A 25,328-nucleotide genomic window follows, 5' to 3' on the forward strand; every position below is an offset into this window, starting at 1 on the left:
ATTTTTAACATGTTGAGATTAATTTATGTAATTTTTAAGTGACAAAACACTGCTTTTATATAAGCGTTTCTATGAAATTGAGCTCAGTCTATTACTGAAGAGCTAGCCCTGGCTACAGCATTTCTTCCTTGCCTTATACTTGTTAATTTTGCTTGCTGTCAGGCTGCAAAGTGCTTTCGGTTTCTTTTTCCAAATAATTCAGACTGTTTTGAATTCCTGGATGTGTTGTATTCAGCACAGGGGCCAGACTGCATGCCCTGAAAGAGGGAGGGAGGAGCATTAGGCTGCACGGCTGTTGACAGAATGCATGAATACGTGGTGACCCGTAACGCTGCCGTGTTCATGGTGCAAGGCGCTGCCTCTCGAGCAGAGCCAGGTGCCACCACACGCCGGTGCTCCAGCTTGGATGCCGGCTGCCCAAGTCAGCAACAGATCTGCATCCTCAGTTCTTTCCCCTGACTGCCCCTTGGGTTTGAAAAGCTCAGAGGAAACAAAGCACGTATCTTCTGCAGGAGTCTCTGACGTCTTCCCTCTATTTTTCAGTTTATTTTCCTCTGTGTTAGCAAATAGGTAAGTTCCCAGCCGGCAGGTTGAGAACTCACGGTGCTGCTCTAAGTTTCCTCGAGGTGCTCGGTTCTCCTTGGCCTGACGATGCAGTTTCCTTGCTCCCTGTGCTCACCCGATTAAATAAAGCATTACCAAATTTGTTCAGGCTGCTTCTATTCATTTTAAACTCTTTATTGAAAATAAGTTGCAGTTGGTACACAGACACTGAAAATACATCATCACAGATTGCTCTCTCAAAAGATATTTTTTTATATATATTTATATATATATACAAAAGTTGTAAACATTTTTAACTTATTTCCATACACAGTCCACTTTATACTACAATCCACGTAAGGTTAGTGACAACTGCAACTCGTGGAAGCGGTCTGCTCATACAGAGGTATCTGCAAAAGAACTTAAATTTGCAAACCACATTTGGTATCTGGTTGTTATTAAAACTTATAAAGAATCTGAGGTTTAAATGCATATTGCAACGAAATACAGGCAGCTGAACTTGGGTTTCAAGTTGGTACAGCAAAGGCCATGTCTGAGCCTCATGGGTGGTGGGAGGTTGACACACAGCTTCTAAATGCAATCTAGAGTAGCATTATGAATGAAACAGAGTGGAACTCGACTTGTGTGCTCTCCCCAGGAAGACAAAGAAGGCTGAAAGGAAGTCTGCAAATATTACACAGCTTTTAGAGAGAGGAATATTGATTCTACACTTTTACTAATGAATAGACAATGATCGCAGTTGGCTTAATTCTATTCAACTGCTCTCATGGCTGCAGCAGGCAGAAGGCAGTAGATGTGAGTTTGGGGAATGGGACAGTGCTGTGCAGGAGAGGGAAGGGGACTGATATCCCCCAGTAAAGAGCAGCCAATGGAAAAAGCAGAGATGCCAGAGCTGTCACTGTTGTGGCATGAACTCAGCAGTGCTGTGCTGCTACCTGCAGATTGCCCAATGGGAAACTCATCTTACAACGTGTCTCACCAAAACAGCAAGTGAAATCCAACTGCTCATGGACATGGTTAAACTGCAGGAGGTGGTGAAGCACATTGTTGGGGAGATGATTTTGCTGAGTGTTGGTTAAACAAAACTTCTACCTTGCTCAGAATAGCGTACGATGCCGGGAGCAATTTCCAATTAATGTCTATTCCAAATCCTTTTCTAATGGGTTTAAAGTATAAGTTCATGCAAAAACAAACAAACAAACAAACAAAAAAAACTACCCATAATGTGGTTTAATTTCAATGCTGAGAAATGCCTGTGTTGTCCCAACAGAGCCTCATTGAGCACAAGGATCTGGTAGAATAAATCTCCAGGAAGAAAAGGTACAGGCTTGCTCATAGTCTATGTTGAAATTCAGCCCTGACACTACACAGGAGCTGTCAGCACGTGAGGCTGAGGGCAGCCTGGTCAGCTGCAAGATTTCTGGAGGACTCTACAATGGCTTCTGAGCAGCATGGGGCTAGCAGCCAGCAGGGCATGAATTTGCAGCAAAATGCTGGCATGTCTGTAAGGGCTGGTCTGCAGGGTTACAAGGAAAGCAGCTACTGTCCACTGTACCACAGTGAACTTACGGAGAGAAAAAGAGTGGGTGAAAGAAGTATGAAAGTGATGCTAAGACAGTCTGAACCTCACATGAGATACTGCAGGGATCCAATAATTCTGCTGTTACAGCCCATACCTGCACACACAGTCTGACTGACCCATCATGAAGATGCTGTAACAGTTAACAGACAGCACTGGTAACACAGAGCAGACAGTGGGAGCACTGCAGGGCCTTGCAAAGTGCTTGGAAACAGGACGCTGTGCAAGGGGTAGGCATGAGTCATCACTGCCAGGGAGAGGGCTGATGTCTCACGCTTCCTTAATTAAGGTTTTAATTCAGCAGGGCCTTGTGCTACCAGCCTGGGGGATGAGGAATTACACAGGAGCTGAGCAACAGTCGCCAACAAACCAGGAAATGTTTTTCCTTCAAGGTGGCTGACGGCTGTTTCCAAGGCATGAGTATCTTAGGTGTCGCAGTGCCACCTTAATTACATTTTTTCCCACCCTGATGTAGACTGAGGAATGACTGTGCTGACCTGCAAAAACTGCACCAACTGAGGGATGTCTGCCGGCTCCTGCTGCCCCAGCAGCACCCGGAGCAGGGGGAGGTTTCTCTGGCAGTAGCCAGACCACGGCCATGGAGCAGCTCCTGCTCTGCCTCACCCCTGCCAGGAAACCCAGGCACCAAAGCCCCTTCCTCTCCTGCTGAGTGCAGCACATCCAGGTTCTCACGCACAGCGCCAAGCAGAATTTAAACATAACAACACATTCTGGGGAGAAATGACTGCAAGAAGAAGCTGACCTTGAGAAGAACGACGCTGCCCGGCCTGGGGACGAAGTCACAGTTGTGCTGCTGCCCCCATGCCGTAGTGGCTGCTCTCAGGTCAGGGACGGCGTGGGGATGTGCATCCATGTCCCACAGCCACGGGTGGGAGGGGTGGAAAGAAAAGAAATGCAATGTAGGCCTGGGGTGCGTACATTCAGATGTTGTAATATTCAGCACGTTTACACCACTGACCAGGACACTTCTCGCAGTCAGACAGAACTTTAGTTCTTTACGGTTACAAGGAAACTCTGGAACAGTTATATAGTTAGAAAAGATACAATGTACCGAACAAACATTATCTCACATACAATCAATTTAAACATTTAAATTGATTATAATTTTACTAAAATATTAACACAAGTACTGTTTGTGCTGCTAAAATTTCAGTGTTCCCTCTAAGGAAAATATTGCTACAGTTCTACTGTACCCTGTATTAAAATCTTTTGCCCTTTTATTTTCATCAAGACTGGCTCTAGAAAAATCACAAGGGTTCGAGAATTAACTTAGGCTTATACTCTACTGGGGTTTGGGTGTCCCCACTCAGTGCACAAATTTCTCTCACTGCTCACCTACCCCAACCAGCACAGGCTGATAGCAGATGCCCCCAGGGCACCTTTCTTGCTTCTTGCATCAGCTCCAGGTGCCTCCTCCATCAGCAGTGCAGCATCCTCCTGTTGCTGCAGGGAGCAGCTATGCTGGCAGCGGGGCTGAGCTCTTCCTAATACTAAGTTCACTTCAGAGTGGATGGCAAAGGTACTGGGGAGATGCTGTGGAGTTGTCACTGTAAGGAAAAGCTGTAAGGGATGCCAGGTCCCTTTGTCACCACACACGGAGAGTTGGGCTCTGCAGGAAAAATGTCTGAGCTGGGAAATGCCCGCACAGCTCCATCAGCACTGGGTGCTGCCAGGCAGATCCGGATCCAGGAAAGCCAGCGCTCACCGTAAATGCAAGTTTTAATCTGACCTGAATAGTGGGGGTATTCAAGTTATGCATTTTGTCACCGCTAACGACTGCCTGTGATGAGGTTTGCTGCTTATTAATTAATGCATTTATTTGCTATTTAGCAGCAGAAATGAGCTGTGCTAATGATGATGACAAAAAACTGCTGGATTTTTTTGCTACAAGAACAGCTGGGGCAGTCATTTATCTATTGCTTGTGAGGTCAGAAGGCAACACACAGCTCTGCCAGCAACAACAGTGCAGCGAAGGATCCCTGCAGCCAGGTGAGGAGGGGGGCCGGGAGGACTCTGCCAGACAGGCCCACTGCTCAGCCACCGTGCTCTGTCCTCAGCAGCACCCGGCTCTGCTCACAGCCACTGCACACCCAGCACGTCAGCCGCTGATGAGCATCTGCTGCACTTTTCAGATTGACTTGGTATTAACAAGGCTGTAATTCTGCTGCTGGAAACCAAACAGCCTCGTCCTCAGGCGTTTATCATCCACTCTATTCTCCCACGATGGGCAAACGTGTGCCACATGCACCCCCACAACAGACTTCAAAGCCCACCGAGTCCTTTCGGTGCTTGCTTTGAATTCTGCATCACCAGGGACTGCAGTGCAACACACACATTTACACCTGAGGATTTTGCTGCAATTACGACAGATGGTGGCTGCTCCCAGTAGAAAAACACAAGTTACAATCTGCTTCCTAATTGACTTAGAATTTGAGTCACTGAGGCACCCACACCTTTTGTGTTGGCAGCTCTGGGTCTGAGGGTGAGCAAGAGTTCAGTGTTGCCAATCAGAACTGTTTGGAAATTTGCAAACTTCAACAACCCCACAATGAAGTGGAACTGTAACACGCCATATTTTCCACTGATAAAAGCCTATTTCTAATTAGCAGACAACTATTGCTAAATTCGTTTCCAAAGCAAGTTTCAAACACAACTTTCTGTATCCTCAACCAAAACCGCATGGAAGCATAGAAGCTATTTGGATATTCAAGATAAAACCCAAACTTCTGCGCCCCCATGTCCCCCCGCACCCTGAACTATGTTTGAAACACCCGTTTGGTCGTGGTTTTTTGTACAATAAATATATACAAATAAAAGTAACACAGACACCACTTTTTTCTTTGTAAATTTGGCACTTTCCATGGCCTCTCTGTGCTGTACATGAAAGCTCTATCAGGAGTGGGACTAGGCCAGGACCAACCGCCCCAGCTGCAGCCCCGCTCACTGCAATGAGGCCACATCTGTGTTAGCTCTGGAAGAACGAGATGAACAACTCATCAGCTACCTTGTTTTCTAGCAGGAAAAGGTATTTTTGGCTTTCCCAGGCACTCTGTGGCACCTAGTGCCCAGTGGTGCTAAAACAAGCCTCGAAGAAGGTACTGACTTATCTTCTGCCACATGGAGTAGCGGCCTTCTTTCTTCCGACTTAGAGGGAACACTGCTTTTATAAAACCCTTGGACAGGTAAGACAAGAACCAATACCACTGTACAGAATTCACTGCACAACTAGCTAATAGTAAGGAACCCAGCACTGACTTGCCACATTAAGGAAATGGTACTGAATACATTTGCAATCAACCGGTTAACTGTACTGCACCATAGGACTCGGTCTATTTGTACACGGCCGCACGCCCTCCTCCCTCAGTATGCTGGCACTTGGTAACCTTTCGGGTTGGCGTCCGAGGTCTCGGTGAACGGGGGACTCTGGTAGGTCTCTGTGCTCTCAATGCCACTGCCAGTGGGGTACCCGGGATACGCAGCATTGGGGTCGGTGGCAAACTGGTCGGTGGCAAAGAGCGACATGTCGGTGCCCAGGCGGTACCGCTGCAGGGCTTTCAGTGCCAGTGCGACCTGCAAGGGATGAAGAGATTTGGGGGGAGAGCCAAGCACCGTGGGTGACTGCTGCCTCCTGCTCCTCTGCAGCCATAGGAACCACTGGCCCAGGAGGAGCCAGGTGTGCAGGGCATATCGGTGCTGCACCACCGTGCACCGCTGTGCCACACGGCACCACCTTGCATCAGCACTCTGTGCTTCCCTCTGCCATCCTTTCCCCCTCTCCGTGCCTCCCAAATCACAGAAGAGGCCTCACAGAGATGCTTGCCCTTCAGCCTCCTAACACTGTTCATATTCATGCTGCAAAGCAAAACCTTCCATTGAGACCTACGAGTTCTCCCCATGCAAAACCAAAGCCCACACTGTGTTCAGATCAGGTTCCCATTGTCATCAAGGAAGTGGCACCATCAAACCAACCACTGCAACGAGTGGAAACTGTCCCAGGCCAGTGAAATAGGTCAGTCCTGCAGAGACTCCTTCACCCTTTTCCAGGTTGCAAGTATTCAGGTCACAAATTGTGGGAAATGGAAGCAGCAGAGCTGTGAGAGACCTGCACTCACCTTTATTTCAAGAGGTTTCATTAACAATTCAATTAATTTTTAAATGACAGACTCAGGATAAAGAAAACCTGCCCACAGACACCAAGACGGCACGGCCTTAGCCCCCCCTGTAAGCCCCAAGGGCAACGGGTGCTCCCCTGCTGTACACTTACGGCCCTTCGGCATTTCCTCTGGCCCAACACTGTTTCCCTGGCCCTGGCAGCAACTGTCTGCAATGGACCTTATGTATTTGCTGCAGCATTTTGCACCTCTCCTGAGGAAAGCAGCAGAGCAGACAGTCTGGTTTCCCCGAGGGGCTGTCAAAATCCCCCACACCCTATGGGACAGGCACATCATGGTGTACTCCTGGGGACTCATTTGCTTCAAACCAAACTCCTCCCTGGGGTCTGAAACGAGGGCAGCACGTGGGCAGCAACATGTTTTTGATGGAAATGCAACTTGCTAGCTGCAGGAGGAGAAGTTTGGAAGTTCCCAGGGAGAGGGGACTGGAGCTGGGGCTTCCTGGGTAAGCAACCACAGTTTCAGCTCCCTGCAGAGGGAGAAGGACGAACTGCAGGTTCCTTCAGTACAGCCCTTCACCACTCACCAGGCTTCACTTCCCCAAACTGTGCCCCAGATTCCTCCTTCAGCTCACTGCTGAGCCTGCAGTAGGTTTCATTTCTCCTCTCCCCAGCCTAGCTGAGTTGGGTAGTTTCTTCTGTAATTAAATCTGTGCCCTGTGGACAAAGCCCAGCTCTGGGGATAAGTATCTGCCCCACGTATTGGACCCTCGCCATGACAGTGGTAGGCAGCACTTGTACCTTAATGCCCTGGGTGCAGTAGCTGTACCCCTACATAAAAAGCTGCAGGTCTCACAGGTAGGGCCCTTGAAAAGTCCAGAAGCTGAACTCACCCAGACGATGATGGAGAAGAAGGAGAAGGCAATTGATGCCCGGGCAGCATCTGCTCCTTGCGAAGCCCCTTTGCTCATTGTTGTCCGCTGCCACTGGTTTGCTAGGAAGCAGAAGGCTACAAACCAAAGGAAGGACAAGAAACCTGGAGGAGAACAGAGCCAGTCAGTGCTGATACTGCCATCACCTCCTCTGCTCCAAGAACCCCAGAGATCTGGGTGTTGATGCACAAACACTGCCACCAAGACATTCAAGCAGCAACAGAGGTCCTGGGTGCCTTATCCTCTGGCATGACCCAAACAGAGCTATTTTGAAAGAGGTGAATTTACAATTGCTGAAAAAATTGAACTGGAGGAACTTGTAGCATTATCTTGTCTGTTGTCTATCTTCAGTTTAAATCTTACCTTCATCTTAAGCTTTGCAGGGACAGCACAACCTCTAGACACAGCCTTCTTGCACTCGGTGGGACTGCAGCCTGCTCACAGGCACCAAGATGCTGCCAGCCCACTCCCCAGCACCCTGCTGTGCTGCTCACCTTTTGTTTCCTGGAAACCTGTGGCTTTCAGAACCTTAGGGCTGGGCACTGCACAGTTGCTCAGCAGGTGGAGGGGGCTGTGTGCCTGCTCCCAGCCTCACTGCGCTTCAGGGATCAAGTGAAAATGCTCCAATGATTATTTCTTACTGGAACCAAGGCTGGCTTATCAAGATAGGGCTGCAGCTCCTCTAATTCAATCACCAACCAACAGCATTGCCTGATGTCAGGGAGCTTGGAACAGACACAAAGCTACCCACAAGCACACACTGTAACAAGCAGTAATAACAAGCAGTTACACTTTACAGCGCTGTGAAAAGAAGTTGCATAACCTGGAGCCTTCCATGATGCTGTTTAAAGGGCCTCCAGCTTTCTAAGCATCCCCAGCACAAAGCTCCCTGCATTTGCCAATGTGCACACAGAGATCCAGGCCCAGCAGCAGGATGCTGAGCTACAAGCCTCTTCCCAGGGATTATCAGCACATCAGAGTGAGCAGCCACACTGCCAGCCCTGTGGGCATAGCACAGTCTGGCCGCAGGGAGAGGCAAGCAGCTTCCTTTTTTCCCCTCTTTATCTTACCAGCTCTAAAGTACAATAAAAGATGCATGCTCGTCCAAACACTGTGCAAGATTTATAAGGCTTCTTGCCTTTAGTTTAGAATTTGTGCCTAGCTGCAATTTTGGAAAACACGCTCCTTGTTTCCTTTTCTTACACAACTGGACCTGGGGAAGATACTTTGGACAGCTTAGCCAAGTCAGGCCCTTGATCTGCTCTTACAGCAACACACCCTCCAGCTAGGATCACCCCTACCTTCCTCTTCCAAATCTCAGACTAACAAAACAGCTTTTTTTTTTTTTTTTTTTTTTGCATAAGATGGCTAATGCCTGCTACCAAAGCCACCTCTGTATATCCATCTTCACCGTCAGGATGATCCACTTGTCCTCAGTGGTAAACGAGACCTCCCATGCTCACAGAGCAAAATTCAGGAAGAAGTTTCTCGCTTCAAATCCACACATTTTGGACACAGCAGTATTGGGAAGATGAAAGACCAGAGATGAAATGTGAGAGCAACTCATAGCAGGTTAACTCACACCATTGTTGTGCATGCTCAGGGGCATCGTTCCTCTGGGGCCATCCACAAAGGGACAGTGGGGTTCTCCAGCAGGATTAGGCTTCATCACTGGTTTACAGGGAGTGGAATTGTTTGCAAGAATCTCAGTGTCACAAAGCTGATGCTGTGGCACAGCCATGACACAGGGACTCCCCACCGCCCAGTGCTCTAAGCTCCATCTGTCAGTGTGTCAGCAGTATCTTCCAAGGGTTTTCAGGACTTAAAATGACATCATGCACATCTCTGACCGTGCACCGGCTGTGCTGGGTACTGCAGCTAACAACTTCCTCTGCAACACAGATACTGGAGCTGCTGACCTGCCCAGTGCTGATTGCTGGGGTCTGAGACCTTCAGTGGGAAATGCCTGAGTGGTGTTGCTCCTGCTGCTGCCCACGTGCACCTCACTGAGGTTTCACGATGCACACAAGCCTCTGTCCTCCTGACATCAGGACAGCTCTGCTGAGTTTCTGAGAAGAAAACTGGTTCTCTGCAGGCTCTGGGAAAGGGGAAATGCAGTATTGCTGCCAGTGGACAAGACAGTGTCAGGTATTCAGAGCACCTCCAGAAGTACCAGGCGGTGTTTATGCCATTTGAAAAGCTGACACATGCCTGTGTGTGAGATCAGGCTTCCCAGTGGGCTCTAGGAGGAACTATTTTTGTTCTGTACCAGCACCCGTTTCCATTTGTGATCATGTTCACCCTCTGTTAGCACTCCTGTGCGATGAGACTCTATGCCCAACACTGACTCATGCCTGGGATCACTGCTGCCTCCTCTCACCTGCATATCCCAGGGTCCAGGCTGCCCTGGTGCCAGCTGGGTACCATCTCATAGCTTCAGTATATTTCCAGGACCAAGTGGAAATGGGCATTTGGGAGGTGTGGGTTGATATTCATGGATTTCAAGACCCTGAGGAGGGGGCTGTTCTGACAGTGGGTTGCTGTGGCCACAAGCACCGCTCCTGACTCCTGGCGGAAACACACAGGAGCAGCTCTGCACCCTCCAGCATACCAGAGAGAAGGAAAATACCAGGAATAGCTGTTAATTATAGTTTTAGGATTGCAGACAACAGAATGCAAACACCAGGAAATATACATTACAGTCGTAATTACAGCCTGGTTCCAAGCAACGCACATCTACAGGAGCAGCTGTAAGTGCAGATGGAGGATGAAGTTGCAAGTGCCACTGTGGCACATAGCACTATGGCTGTCCTGCTTGCACCCAGCATCATCTACCTGTGGACTCAGGGGCTGCAAGAGGCAGAGCCCCCAGTGCCCCGTGGGGCAGCCCACTGTGGGGACAACCTTTGTACTGCAGGCAGCTAATGCTCCTTGTACAGCTGGGGTGGGAGCAGCAAGCTGTCGGTATAAGCCCTCTCACCCACCACTGATCCTCCCTCCTTCAAGTGAAAGGAAGCTGTGGGTTAGCAATTAGACCAACTCCTCCCATGACCTTCATAGGCAGCAGCTGCCACTTCTGCTTCCGTGCAGCCAGCACCACGCACTGGGGGAATCCAGGCACAGGGACAGAAGTGACCTTCTTCTCTCTCACCCCACCCACTTCCTACTTGATGCTCCTCATCCTCTTATTTCCCAAATGCATTTTCAGCTTTTATATTAAAGCATACAGTAATGCAGAGATGACATGCAGAGAGAAAGGATGAAACAGTCACAAGTAGGAGGAAATCAAGAGCCAAGGAGGAAAAGAAGAGGAAGGGTGCAGTGTAGAAGTCCCACAGATAAAGTTCCTAGAGATTAATACAGAGGCAGCCAATGCAAATAACTTGCAGTTTGCACTCTATCACATATGTACAGGTTGGCTCTGAGGACACAGAGCCCATGGGCTGCAAGCCCCAGGCTGCTTGGGTTCACATGCCAGCAAAACCCTGAATTTGATCTGTGCTGCAAGATCTGCTTCTGGAATCAACCAACTGCCTGGAGTTTCTGCACGAGCGTGTGTATGGGCTACAGTAATACAGAAGGTTTGGGGCAGCTATAATCTTAGAAAAATGAAGGCACAGAAATAGGAATGGAATAAGATGCAGCAGGCATGAATCCACCCTGAGATCTCCCATTGAAATGTGAAAACTTGCAGCAGAAGGGTGTTTTGCACACCAAGGGCACTAATAACAGCTCCACATGCACAGCTCTGGCCACCCATGATCAAGAGAGACAAATACAAGCTGAGGTACGAACTGCAGGCATGTGGAAGGGAACAGAGAGTCCATCTGGTGTGAGGAGACATGCAGTGAGGCTCTCAATCAGCAAATGAGAGTTCCAAGAAGGAGTTTGATTAAGGTATGAAGCAGGATACACGGTGCAAAAACAGGGTCTGAAGCCAAAGAGCTGGAAGTCCCCTCCATACCCATGTCCCATGACGAGACCCTCAACTCAAGCCTGCACAAGCAGCAGGGGAAGGTCACTGGCAGACACTGGCACCCAGCTGAGTAAGAAGCATGCTGCCACTCACACATCCCTCCCAGCAGCACAACTTGCCTGTAAGTGGTTTGCTTTGCAACATGGAAGTGGTCTGTCCGTTTTCTACCAAAATGCATGCAGAGGGGAAGAAGCAAGGGAGGAGGAAGGAGCCTTGCAGGTGACACAAGGCACTCGAGAGTAGCACACTCATCCCCTGGTCCCAGTAATAAAGTCAGCACTGGCAGGTCAACCGTATTTGAAATTTGTGGATGGGGAGGATTTTACCAGGACAGAGCCCTGGTGCAATACTGGAGCCTGTCCCCATGAGCAGAGCAATGCCTGTGGGCAGAAGCCCATCTTCTGCAGCTTTCTGCAGAGCCCCATGACTATGCACACTGTATGACAAGGACAACAGAGGAACAAGGCAGAGATGGCCCCATTTCATACAAGCCTGGCAAGGGACAGTGCAGCTGGTACAAGGTGAAAATCAGGGAAGGATCACAGCCTCACACCAAGACACACATCCAGGCAGAAGATGGATGTGGACACTCCCATTTGAATTGCAGAGCTGCAGGCCCCAAGCCCCACAGAAAGGGCTGTAAATACCAGCTCACAATGGCTGGGCACTGAAGCTCTAGCACCATGGAAATGAGCTTTCCAGCAAGGAGAGGACATTCTTAACTACAGCCAAGCACAGGCAGATGATGATGGATGTTTTCATCTGGGACCAGAGTCATCAGCTGTGTTTGTGCTGGATAAATCACCTTCAGACTTTGCTAACACAAGAACCTGGAAATCGAGAACATCAGCTGCAAATTCAGCCAGAAAACTCCCAGAGCAGCCAAGCAGAGGACAGTGTCTCCCAGCACAGCACAGCCCTTCAGCTCCTGTTCATGTGGCTGAGTCAAGGGCTTGGGACAGCACAGAAAATCCACGTGAGTCCTTGGGAAATCCAGAGCTACTAGCAAACCCCAGCCCTGGAGGCAGTGACGGATGGCAATGGTGTCTTAGCTCCTGCTGTAGAAGCACACTTCTGCTTTGTGCAGAAACACATGCACAAAGTGAAAACAGATCCAGATGTAACTGATGAAGTGACTCTTGTTAAGAGGCAGAAACAGGAGATGTGACAGGGTAAAATGTGACTGCCAAGCTTTTCTTCCCCAAGTGACCCCCGTGATCCCAGCTTCAGAAGCAACACCAGTGAGCAGGACACCCCACTGACCTCAAACTACCACACATTGGCTTCCCCACTGCTGCCTTTGGATTCACTGTTGAACAAGACAACCCATCCTTCTCCCTAAGACATGAGTTGTGCCATGGCCTGAGAGATGAGAGCAGGACTCAAGCATGGAGCTGCAGGCACTGCAATGACCCTGCACACCCCATGGAACCAGCAGTGTCCATGACAAACAGTGTCCATTAGCAAAGCCAAAGTTGTACCTGAAAAGCCCAGGTCCAGCAGGACAGCTCGTTTGCGGTCCTTCACGCTACTGATCTGCTGGAACTGGAGGTCCACAACAAGGAAGAAGATGCATCCGAAGAAGGCAATAATGCCAATGGCAATGCCATAGCTGCAGGCACTCTCATTCTCATTGAAGATGCAATGTAGCTCAGGGTCTGTGCCATCCTTGTTCACATAGCACTCGTTCACAATGGAGCCGAACACCACGATGGAAAAGATCTGCAAAAGGAAGGAGAAAACACAACTTGCAGCTGCTTACATTTAACTCTGTTTTCCAACAGCAAAATAATTGGATTCAGTCTTGTGAGGCTCTACAGCAACATGGCATTTGCTAGATAGATCCCCACACTCAGCTGGCTGGTGGTTCTATGCGATGGGCTGGCGGATGGCATCTAGGGCTCCAGATGCTGTGAGCCTGCTTGTTTTCAATGGTTTGGCTTGCAGTGTGTTTTAAGAGATGGGGAAGGAGGGGAAGGGAAACTAAACAGATTGGTCAGGTCTCTGAACAGTCTTTCTGCTTGTGCTGCTTTGCACCATCAGACCGCACTCAATGAACCCCCTTGTGTAACTGCAGAGCAGAGAGAAATGAAGCTACAGATAATGGAGATGCTGAATGCACACTGGAGGGTGGATGGGGTGCTTGGGGACATGGGGAGCAGCTCACGTGGGTGTCATGGGAAGGAGGAAGAAGTTATGGTTGTGCTGCCATGCAAACATTGGCCAATTCAACCCCATAGCAGAGGCTGAAGGATGCAGTGCCTGCATCTGTTATGCAGTGACCCAGTTCCAGCCCTGCAAAGGACAGTAGAGAAGGAGCTCACTGGTGGCTGCCCCATTCCCACTGCTGACTGCTGGGACCCACAGCAGAGCTAAGAGTAGCTTCCCAGCCCCCCAGCACACAGCAATGGAGAGAAGCAGCTGCTCCACAGTAGCTTCAACTCCAGCTCCCTAGGGCTTTGCCTCACATCCTGGCTGCAGAAAGGGAGCTGGGTCATAGCTGGGTCATGTGGCTGTGTCCATGAATGCCATTCACAGTGCTGCACGCCTAGGTAAATCCCTTATTCCTCTCCAAAACCAAAGGCAGCAAGCAGAAGCCACAGGACCAGCTGCATTCACTCTTGCAACCTGGGAAGCACTGTGCTGCTGCTTCCATTGCTGGGCTTAGAGTAGCAAGACCTGTGGATGCCCTTGCACCACACTGTGCATCTCTGATCTTGTCACTTGCTGCCAGCACCACAGGATCGCTGCATACCTCCTTACCCTGCTGGCTCCCAGGATGCATCCAGAGGCAACGTATCCAGGCAGAGACCACACACAGCTCCTCACTGCTTTCTCTGCAGTCACAGCCCTGTACTGAGACACAAGACCGAAACGAGCGACAGCCAGATGCAGCAGCTCACAGCCACCTGCAGTCCACGGCTCTTGCAGTAACTGCCTGCTGACACTTCACCTTGCTCCCTAGTGCATAGGGGCAGCAGAACCAACAACAAACAAACCATTCAGAAGGCTTCCAGCACTGCAATGTAATGCTGTGACAGCACGAGCACTGGCCACGTGTCTCTATCCTGGCTACCCTGCAGTATTCTACATGGACAGCCCTTCTCCCTCTCCTCCACACTCTTCCCAGCTGGGTTGAAGCTGGGACAGAGGCAGTTCCAACTGAACATACTTGCAAATGCAAATGTCTCATCAGCAAACCTGTCTTAGATCCTCTCCACTAACTCCGCTCCATATTGGAGGGAACAACAAAGAAGCATGTCTTCAGGAGTGCAAACATGACAGATAGGTGCAGGGTATTTTCTTTCTCTGTGAGGCATCATCTGAAATAAATGATGAGCAGAAGGAGTGCTAACAGTCCCTAGAGAACATCCTGCCTTAGGTGTGCAAGCAGATACCAGAGCACCTGCCCCATGCTCACTCCCAGTTCCACAAACCCATGAGCAGGACAACCAAGGACAGAGATCATCTTTAAACTGTCAGCTAGGAGCTCACTCCTCTTGCACTTGCATTTCAAGTTAGCTCACTGCTGGGCCATGCTGGATGTTGGAGATGCTCTAGGACCTGCCTGTCAATTGAGCAGGCATCTCCGTGCTACCCAGACATCCTGCTTTCCTTCCAAGCATCCCCTCATCTTCAAATTTAACCAAGGCCTGGGGTTCTTTCCCCACTCCTCTCAGCCCCAAGCACCACCACAAGCTCACTGCTAACGTGAGTCACTGCCTGCATTCACACCCAGCTTCTCGTCTCACCGTGACGGCCGCATCATCATGTAAAGAACAACAGGGCTGCATTGTAAGAAGGAAGCAACAAACAACAACAAACAGCAATAATAATTTTCCCAGAGCTTTGGCAGCAGCTGTAATATCAGCAGTTGTAAAAATCTGTTCATAAATAATGCAAAATTGTTATTTACTATCAGAAATAGCAGCAGCATTTATAAAACAGCCCCTGGAATAAATAATGTGATTCTGGAAAACATGAATAATTGAGAACCTCTGATTCCACTCGATTATTTCTCTGGCAGGCCAGTGAACTTGCACTTAGCTTCTCAGATAAGTGTTTTTACTAAATCCTCCCAGGATTAGCAACCTGCCTTATTTCTTGGTGCTTTCAGATGCCTCCTGTGCTCACAGCTTGGCTGGGTGATGCAGTACCATGGTTGCCCACAGAGTTGGTGCTGCTCCTGGGGGAAAGCAAAACCTATGCTGAGCAGAGCACATCAAAAGGATCATGGCTGGAAGGCAGGATCGGATACCCAGGTCTGTTAAAGGAGAATGCCCAGAGAGCAATCATGGAGGAGCACAAAAGCCAAAAGGTGCCCGTAATGCACACACCTGGGACCAATGCAGATGTCACCAGAGATGGTACTTGCAGATATCCTACTGCTTAGCTTTAACTTCCAGTGAGTTTTGCTCTGTTCAGTGCAGAGAATTGCACCTGTCTTGCAGCTGGAGCATCCCGCAGAAAGGGGCTGAGAGGTGAGACAGCCATCGGATGCACAGCCCAGCAACAGTGAGTGCATGTGTTGGATGGAGGTACAAAATCATCATGCTGACTGAAGGACGCCTGTCAAAACAAGCTTGTCAGTGAGAACAAGTCTTTCCATGTTTTTTCTCTCCCTCTCCTCATGATTGATATTAATTTTCTTTAAAAACAAAACAACAACTGCTGCTGGTAATTCTCATTTTAATGAGAATAGACTTGGTGTTGTTTTGCCATGTGTAGGTTAAAAGAAAGTTAAGGAAAGGGGAGTAGATGGGGGAAAAGTAAAACCCACAGGACTTTTTTAAGTTCATGAAAAACAAGTGCCAGTCCCTAACTACCTCCACAGCCCTTGCTTGCTCAAGCTCTCAACCAGTTCATCAGAGACCTGAGAGAGAAAATGCAAGGTCAGACTCTCCACAAGTGGCTGGAGAAGCACTCTGGTTAGGAGGATGCAAGAAGAGCTGTACACACTGCAACACAGATGAGCTGCTTGTGCAAATGCAGAGCTGTCCAGTATCCCTGAGCAAGAGGGGACACTGTCAGGCAGCAAGCTCTCCTGTAGCACAGGTCAAAGGGGTGTGAGTACAGCAACCTATGATGGGGTTTGAGTACAGACCATGACTCTGGAAAACAACTGCTACACAGCTGAAACCAGAGGGCTTTGAGCATCGCCCTATGACCAGTGCTCCAGTGGTGCACCCCAGGGGCTTTGGGACAGACAGGTGACAGCGCCCAGTTGGTGGGCAGCACACTGCTGAATGACACCTACTTTCTTCTAAAGAGAAGGAGCAGCCTGCCACAGAGTTTGCTCACACCAGGCTTTTGCCATCTGGATATGGATGGCTGGCCAGGCTGCCCTGGCTTGGGTCTGCCATCACACTTTGCAGATTTACATTCCTTCCTGCAGCATCAGTCTGCCAGACCCCAGACCTGCAGGTATTCTATCCACACTGCTTTCAGCCTTCTGTCACCCAGGCACCTGAAATGTGCATATGGAGTTCTGACAATCTAAGCACAGTCATCACAAGGAAAACAAAAAGCAAGAAATGCGAGAGCATGAGCTGAAAGCACCAGTGTGTGAGCTGTCAGCCATTTTAAGGTGAGATGTTTCCAGTGTTGATGCACTGTGCTTCAATCGGGGGCCTATGAAAAAACACTGCCAGAAGGTGTGGGTTTGTAGGAGACTGCAGAACCTTGCTTTGATTACACACACAAGCAACTGCTAACGTTAACATTGAGGAAATTTGACGCATGGAGAAGAATGATCTACCCCTAATTTGCTCTGCAGTAGCTCTCAGTCAGTGGTGATAGGCACAACCCAGGTGGACAGAGCCAACACCGACATCAGGGCGAGCTCTTGTCAGATGCTGCCTTCTCCAGCCCCCTCTGCTCCTTGAACCATCCCTGAGTGAGGATGGGCAGCAAACAAGAAGGAAAAATTACCAAGGTCAGACACACACAGGCCACATCCTGCCCAGCACTGGGCATTTTAGCCCCCACTGGGCCCTGGGCTGGAGCTGCCCTGTACCACAAGGACACCCTGCTTGGATCTGGGCTGCACCTCAGTGCTTCACACCTTCCAAGCTCAAATTCTGGGGGAATCTAGGCCCCTGTCCTCCCCATTTCATCCTTACAGCTGTCAGTAACAGCAAAGTTTTCTGCACGCAGCTGCATAATTTACTGGGGTACGTGAAGGCCAACAACCAACCTAAGCACTGCCAGATCTCCCATGAGGACTGAGGATGTGACCACAAAGGAAAGACCTGATGCAGTTTCTGGCACAGAACCGGATAGCGTGATGGCAACCCTAATAAGGTTATGGACATGTCTAATGGGCTAATCAGACTGTGAAGGATGTATGTTGATGACCACATGACTGCTTTGTACTGAATTACCTTTTCTAATGCGGCAAAAGATGTTGGTTGAAACAAAGCATCCATTCAAAGTTCATGGTCTAGTGGCACAATCTGAGCACGCATCAAACTGACAGTGTTTGGAATCAGTGATGACAGGAAAACGGAAATTCAGCTGCATTTTAAGCTCAGATGTGGTGAAACTTCTGTATAATTTCATTAACAAAAATGTAAAGCTAAAGGTCAGCCTTTAATATCTACAGCCCACGGAAAAGGAAAATTAAGACGGAAATCTGGTGACCTTACTGAAAGCAGCTAGTGCTAGACAAAGCCCAGGGCAGCCAAGATCACAGCACTGACTCTGAGCATTGCCACAAGCTCCTGAGGCACAGCCCAGCCATGCAGCCCCTCTCTGAGAGCCACAAGCCCTCCATGCTGGGGACGACCCTGCAGCCGGGGCAGAGGTTCCTCAGGAAGGCAGGAGGGACACTGCCTGATTCCCTCCCATGCCCAGGGTGCAGCACAGTGGCCACCCCTTGCTCTCCTGCTGCAGTTTGGCTGCTCTGCTCCTATGCTGTTCTTTTTTTTTCCTGCTAAAAACAAGCAGCCTATACAATGAGCACACAGCAGGCAGCAGCACCTTTCACCCTCCCAAAGAAACCAAACAAACCTGAAAGAGGGCAGAAAGGGCCCACTGCCCACTCCAAGAATGAATCTCCTACCCATAACACATCCATCCCAGTTCTTACCTAACTCATCCCTCAGCAAAGCACACGTGTCTCACTGAAAGATAATGATTTACCACATTATGGACTAATACACAGCTCTGTGAAAAGCCAGCACATAAAGACTTCTCCCGGATCTGAGCCAAAGCATTCTCTGGTCCTATAAATTCACTACCTCATATCAAAGGTTATGGGGATTTCCACTTGCTATGCCCATGGCTAGGCAATCAGTTTTGGCTGCTGTTGGTCCATCCTGTAATAAAGGTTATGCTCCTAAAGGCAAAATGCTGGGCTCAATGAGCTAACACTGTACAGGAACAGGGCGAGCTCTTGTCAGATGCTGCCTTCTCCAGCCCCCTCTGCTCCTTGAACCATCCCTGAGTGAGGATGGGCAGCAAACAAGAAGGAAAAATTACCAAGGTCAGACACACACAGGCCACATCCTGCCCAGCACTGGGCATTTTAGCCCCCACTGGGCCCTGGGCTGGAGCTGCACCAGCCAACAGGTGATGCACTACACTTCCATTCAGCTTTAGGAAACCAGAAAGGCTCTAGGCAGGGCAGGGCAAGTGCCAGCCACAGGCAATGCTGTACCATGGCACACACCCTGGGTAAGTGGAGCAACTCTGAGTCACACCAAAGTCACTGTAAGGAAATGCTGAAGCCCTTGAAGCTGTAGGAAACTTGCAGAGATCCAGCATGGCAGAAGAAACCCCAAAGCACACATGCTGAGGCTCTTGGGTTGAAAGCTGACATGTCAAGGAAAAAGGCTTTTAGTGTTGCTGTTATTGAAATTCATACCAATTACTAAAAACATTTACTTTAATAGCATATTTACCATAACTGCTTTTAAAAGTCAAATCTAAAGGTGCATTAAGCAAACAATTCCCCTTAAAAGCTGCATGGCTGCTTAGAAGCACGTACAGCCGTGGCATGACAGAGAAGGGAGCTCATGGTTCTGCAGGCAGGCCTTGGTGAGCACCAACTTTGTTTTGTTGTGCAAAAAACGCCCAAAAAGGAAACCACAAGAGTGATCACATCTTCTTCTGACAAACTGCATCAGACACAGGGGGAAGAGATGAATGAGGAACTGTTAAATGGTTCTGTCCAGCTTTTGGTTTTACAGCTTATACCAGGATAGGTTTTTTTTCCTTTCAGATATTCAGAATTGCAATGTATGGAGAGGTCACAGTATGAGGTAGGATCAGGAATCCCCTTTCACCAAAACTTACATTTGGGAATTTCTAACCCAAAGTCACCATTCACCCACAGGTCCCTCAGATGTTTGTAAGCACCAGAGCTGAACCCATAGCCCCAAAGTAACCGCTGGAACTGCAGAATGGAGCTGCAGAACAGGAGCTGCATCCTGCTTGGCAATGACAGGTTGTGAAACCCCATCAGCAGGCAGCAGCCTGCTTTGACTGGCTGCTTAAAGCGAGGGTCTCCACTGCTCACATCTCATTTGAACCAGCACATCTCAAAGGGCCACCAAGGCAGCTCCCTCCTCCAAAAGAAACACTATCCAGATGGACCTGGACTGGTTTGAAACGTGGGCTCACAAGAACTGAATGAGGTACAACAAGGCCCAATGTGAAGTAATGCACTTGGGTTGGGGCAAAAAGTGGGGCTGTTGGAGCAGAGCCAGCAGAGGGCACGGGGATGCTTAGAGGACTGGAGCACCTCTGCTGTGAGGACAGCTTGCAGGAGCTGGGGGTGTTCAGCTTGGAGAAAAGAAGGCTGGGGTGGCTTTATGGTCCTTTCCAACCCAACCATTCTGTGATTCTATAATGGCAGCAAGGATTAAGCCTCCAAGGTTTGCTCCTACAACACGGGTTAAACATGCTTAAAAAGATGTGACAACAAGCAATAGGAAGGGGAATCACATTTTAAAAAAAAATGCCCCCACACCTACACCCAGCTCAAGGGGTTTCTGAACAAGCTCTGCTGTGGCTATGCAAAGCAAAGGTGGAGGTTGTGAAGCAAGTAATGGAGTGTTGCAATGGCTGTGGGGTTGTGCTGCACACCCCAGCCTGGCAAAGGGAAGCTTCAAGTTGGAACAGAAAGGGAGCAAGATCTTAAACAGATACTGCTTTGTAGTGCATCGCCTGCCGCCTCCGTCCAAGCTCTCCATCTTAAAACAGGCTGTGGGTTTGATCTGGCACGAGCAGTAAAGCTAAAAAGAGCCTGGGCACACTTTGCAAGAAGTAACAGCAGCCATGCACCAGGTGGAACGGAAACTGGCCCCAAGTACCCAGCTCACACCGACCACATCCCTGCTTGTGCTGAAGGGCAGCCAGTGGCACACAGCTGGGTCACAGCATCACAGCATGGGGACTCCACACCCCTGTGCTGCATCTGCAAGGGAGATTCACAACAGATCTTCCAGCAGAAGTGAGACAAGGGAAGCATCCACATGGCTTCAACATGTACTTTCTAAGCCTTATTGAATCTTCACGTTGCAAACCCTGTGCACGTCACGTTCATGAAAGCCAAAGGGCCCCTCCACCTGATTAAAGTTGACCCGTTCTGTAGTTATACATGTTCAGTTTTCTGAACCCAGAACCTACAAAATGAATGACTTCTCTACTGAACAGCCAACAAGTACACACACATATCTTCTAAGCTGGAATTTTTAGTTCATCTCCTATATGCTGTTCCTGTTGCCCATAAGTCCTAGAAGGGTGAGCTCTCTGGCTGGGTGCTGGCAGATCTTTTTAAAGGGAGCCCAACTCAACACCTGTTGGCCACTGATTTATCTGACCATGCCCAAACCAACATGTTGCCAATGATTTGCCTTGTGGAGGATCCCACTGGATCCCAACCAAGTACTCCAGGTTGAAATGATACTTCTAGGAAATGCCTGCCAGCAGGAGCCTCACAAACCCTGCCCCACATCTGGATGCGCCATATCCATAAACTCCACTCTCCTCCAGTAATGGAGCAAAGGGCTTTTTTAAAGCCCTGGCAAGTTCACTGGCTCCAATCCAGCCAAACAATTAAGCATGTGGTTGAACTTTAGGCATGTGATTGCCGCTGGAACTGCTCATGTGCTTGAAGATAAGTGCATGCTCCCATGTTATGCTGCTCAGGCACCCCAGGGTCCCCCTGCACAGTGCGATGGCAGCTGCACAGGCAGCCCCTTCCCTCAACACCTCTCCTTCCCTTGCTGCATGCACGTGGCACTGCTGAAGGTGACACAGAGCCAGCAGCCATGGCCTCCATGCACGAGCGAGGATGAGCGTCCAGGGCCCAGCTTTGAGAACCAGAGCCTGCAGGAGCAGGGCTGAGACTCCATGCCGGGGACTTTGGGCATTGCAGAGCTCTCCAGCCATGCACACTTTTAGATTGTAGCAGGTGAGAGCTGAGCACTGCAGCCTGGCAGCACAGCTCTCTGGCTGCTTATTCATGGAGCAGCAATGGGCAAAGACTTCACTGAGTGGCTGCAGCACGGATCCCACCTCTTGTTGCCCCTTGCACGGCAGAACTCACGTATGGGAAAGGACCAGCAAACATAACATCGATTTGGATGAACAGGGGGAGCTGGGCAGGGCTGGCTGTAAGATTTCATCTCTCTTACACATGCACACAGAGAGCACGGATGGGAAGAAAATGTCCTCTGCTTCTGTGCTGCACCCTGCTCTCTCACGCTCAAACACCAGGGATAAAACCACTGCAGGGCTACGGCATCGGCCACCCGCCGCACCGTGCCCGTCCCCACCGAACTTCCCACGGGAGCCAGCGGCCAAAGCGCTGCCCGTTGCACGGTGCCTGCAGGCTGCACGCCGCACGGCACCGCACACCGCGCACCGCACGCACAATACCCGGGCACTGCAGACCGCACGGGCACCGCACGCTGCAACGGGCGCCGCTCCGCGCCCGGCCACCGCACGCTGCCCTCCCCGCCTTACCCAAGCCGTCGCCCGCAGGATGGTTTGCGGCTGCTTAAGGAAATCCAGAGGATCGACGGCGCCGCCGGCCCGGCCCGCTCCGAAGGACGCTCCTTCCATCTTCCCCCACCGCCCGCTCCGCTCCGCTCCGGCGCCGCTCCGAGCCGAGCCGCGCGCGCTCCTCGCGCCGGCCGCGCGCTTTTCGCGTGGGTTCGTCCGCAGCGCCGCGCGCGGGCAGCGGGAAGAAGCAGCCGAGGGGCGGGGGGGCGGCGGCAGGTGCACGCGCCCGGCGTGCCGCTCACCGCAACGCGACCGCCTCTCATGGCGGGAGGCCGAGCTCAGCGAGCGGTGCGGGCGCTGCGGGCCATCGGCACGGGCACCGCGCTGCAGACGGGAACACCGCGCAATGACCTCAAACGGCATCAACGGCCATGAGCGTCATGCCACAGCCAGGGACGTCGTGCCATGCCCGTGAGCAGCATACTACAGCTAGAGACAGCATGCAACGGCCGTGAGCACCACGCTACAGCCAGGGACACCATGCCATGCCAATGAGCATCGTGCCACAGCCAGGGACACCATGTAATGACCAGAAGCACCATACTACTACTACAGACACCATGCAATGTCCATGAGCACCATGCAATGATTAAAAACATTGTACCGCAGCCAAGAGACACCATGCAATGGCTGTAAGCATGATGCTGCAGCCAGGGATATCATGCAATAACCATGAGCGCTGTGCAATGACCGGGACAGCAAGTTATAGACAGGAACGCCGTGCAATGGCCACAGGCACCGTGCTGCAGCCATGATGAAAACACTACAATCAGGGACATTGTGCTGTAACTTGGGACATCATGCTGCAGCCATCATCACTGAGCGACAGCCATGCACAGTGCTACAGCTGAGGAACATGTGCTGCTGCTGCTGGAGTCCCCCATGATCCAGCAGTCGCTGTGCTGTGGCTGAGGCCACCTTGCTGAACACAGCCAGCCTGCTGCAGCAACCACACTGCAGCTGGAACACCTTGCTACAGCTGTGGTCACCACGCAGAGCCAGAGCAACCTGTGCCGCTGGAGCAGAGGTGCCGTGATTCCAAGCACAAACAGAGAGTAAATAGTGATGGAGATGGAGCTCCCACTTTGCTTGAGTGTGAAGGGAGGCAACCAGAGCTGTGGGAGAGGAAGAGGCCAAGAACCATCCCTTTCCCAGAGAAGACAAAAGAGAGGAAGGACAAGAAGCTTACAGAGGGAAACCCTTAATTATTACAAAGGGAGTTTCCCCCACAGCTCCAGGACCTGGCTCCTTAGCTTTTTTAGCACCGTGACGATGATGCTGGTTCCATAGATACCGATACCATGACAACTCTGACATCATCTCTGCTTCGGACAGGAACTGCAGGGAAGGCGCAGGGAGCAGCACGCATGCACGGCTGGCACTCAGCAGGCCTGCAGGCAAAGCTGGGGGCTGCAGGGGCTCCATCACCACCTCCCTCAGACCTGTGCAGCTCACTGTCCCTGCAGGGGGACCTGTGCTGTTGCTGCTGGATCACATGGGGTATGGGTGGAGCAGGAGTGCTAATCCCTTATTGCACAAAATACTGCAAAAAGCAGAGGATTGCCACATGCTGGGCCACATCTCCAGCTCACTGGAGCCTCTTGCACGTTTGCGAGTCTGTTCTTTCTGGCTGGTGGCATCAGGGTTTATTTCTGATTCTCAGTAGGAAAAGCATGATTCAGCCTTTCATTCCTCAATGCCACCAGCTCAGTACAATTCCCATTTTACTACATGAAAAAGAAGAAAATGCCACACTGGGACCTTCTGCTTTCCTCCCACAGAAAGCAGTCCCATGGGCCTGGCCAGGGCTTTCACCCCAGCACCAAGAGCATCATCTGAATTGCAGGTTAAGAGCTAAGAAAACATTCACCTAAAGGGTTATCACAGATGAAATTTTCAAAGAGCTTCAAAAGTTTACAAGCCGCTGTTGCAGTGAGCTCAAAAATCATTTTGATGCTTTGAGAAAAAGTCATCTTGTCTCTGTTAGCCCAGGGTTACAGCACTGCTCCCACTGCCACAGCTCTGCTGCCCAGCTGGGCCATCAGGGCACGTTCTGGGTGACACAAAGAACAAGACCAGGGTACTGCCTGAATCTGTTTAGTAGCCATCTCTAGTCTGCATGTAAACTGTATTTCTATTTCACTTCCTCTTGCTGCAAATAAGCTCACAGGTACAGTGAGACAGCAGCAATAGGCAAAGATCTTGAATACTTTCCTCATCAAATGGGGAAAAAGTGTTTGGAAATGCACTTCCCAGAGCATTCATTCAGCTTTCACAAGCTGTTTGCATTTACTGTTCCCCCCAGATTTCAGTGACAAGGAAAAAAAAATGGAGCAGCAAGCAGACAGGTTATATGAGATATGCACACATTTCCATTTTACATGAGTTCAGTGGTGCAAAACAAGGATTTGCCTCATGCTGCCTATAATCACAGCAACTTCCTAATTTGCCACCAGTGCACACACAAAAAAAAACCCAGTTTGTTTTTCATGTGGGGTAAGTACCTGGACACAATGACCCTGAGGAAACAAGATGAGGGGCCACCACTTCCAAACCCGTTCAGGTCAGCTCTGCTCACTCAGTGAAGGGCTGGTTTCAGCCAGCTCCACAGAGGTAAGAGTGGCAACGCCTTGTTCAAGGGCGTATGACTGAACATAACCAATGTATGAAAGCTTCCCACTTTGTCAGCTTAATGACCATAAGCTATGCCAGCACCATTCTGTGATGCAGAACATTATTCGCAAAAGTTTCCCAGCAGACTGCTGAGGTTAATGCATCCTGCTCCACACTGTGAGTGCTGCCACACCTGGGGATCTGGTCACGGACAAGAAGAGTTAACACAAGTTCTTCCAGCAAGACAGATCAGGTTTTCTCTGTGGCGGAGGGGAGCAGTGAAATGCCCCACTGCTACTGCAAATGAACCAACCGGTTGGCCTCAATTACTACTTCAATAACCCCAAAGAAAAATACTGATGTGAAGATGCCCAGCCCACAGAATAGCTTTGACAATGTATTTACAGCGAAGCTGCTTCAGCCTAGCAATTCAAATGAAAGCAAGCACTCTGCAGCAGCAGCATGGCCCGAGGGAGACAGGCAGGCTTCAGCCATGGTTTACAGCCCATTGATTTCAGC

At 50.1% G+C, this 25,328-nt stretch overlaps 1 protein-coding gene across 1 annotated transcript; it reads right to left on the minus strand.

Annotated features, from left to right (window-relative positions):
• Positions 1 to 5,524: 5,524 nt before the first annotated feature.
• Positions 5,525 to 22,256, minus strand: SYNGR3 (synaptogyrin 3; the record flags this gene model as incomplete). Its single annotated transcript, XM_079542925.1, has 4 exons — positions 5,525 to 5,734; positions 7,169 to 7,311; positions 12,665 to 12,905; positions 22,158 to 22,256. The coding sequence occupies 4 exons, from the start codon at positions 22,254 to 22,256 to the stop codon at positions 5,525 to 5,527; spliced, it is 693 nt and encodes a 230-aa protein (XP_079399051.1).
• Between the last annotated feature and the right edge of the window lie 3,072 nt (positions 22,257 to 25,328).

The sequence above is a fragment of the Tetrao urogallus genome (genome assembly GCF_951394365.1).
Source record: "Tetrao urogallus genome assembly, chromosome: 15".
Classification (NCBI taxonomy): domain Eukaryota; kingdom Metazoa; phylum Chordata; class Aves; order Galliformes; family Phasianidae; genus Tetrao; species Tetrao urogallus.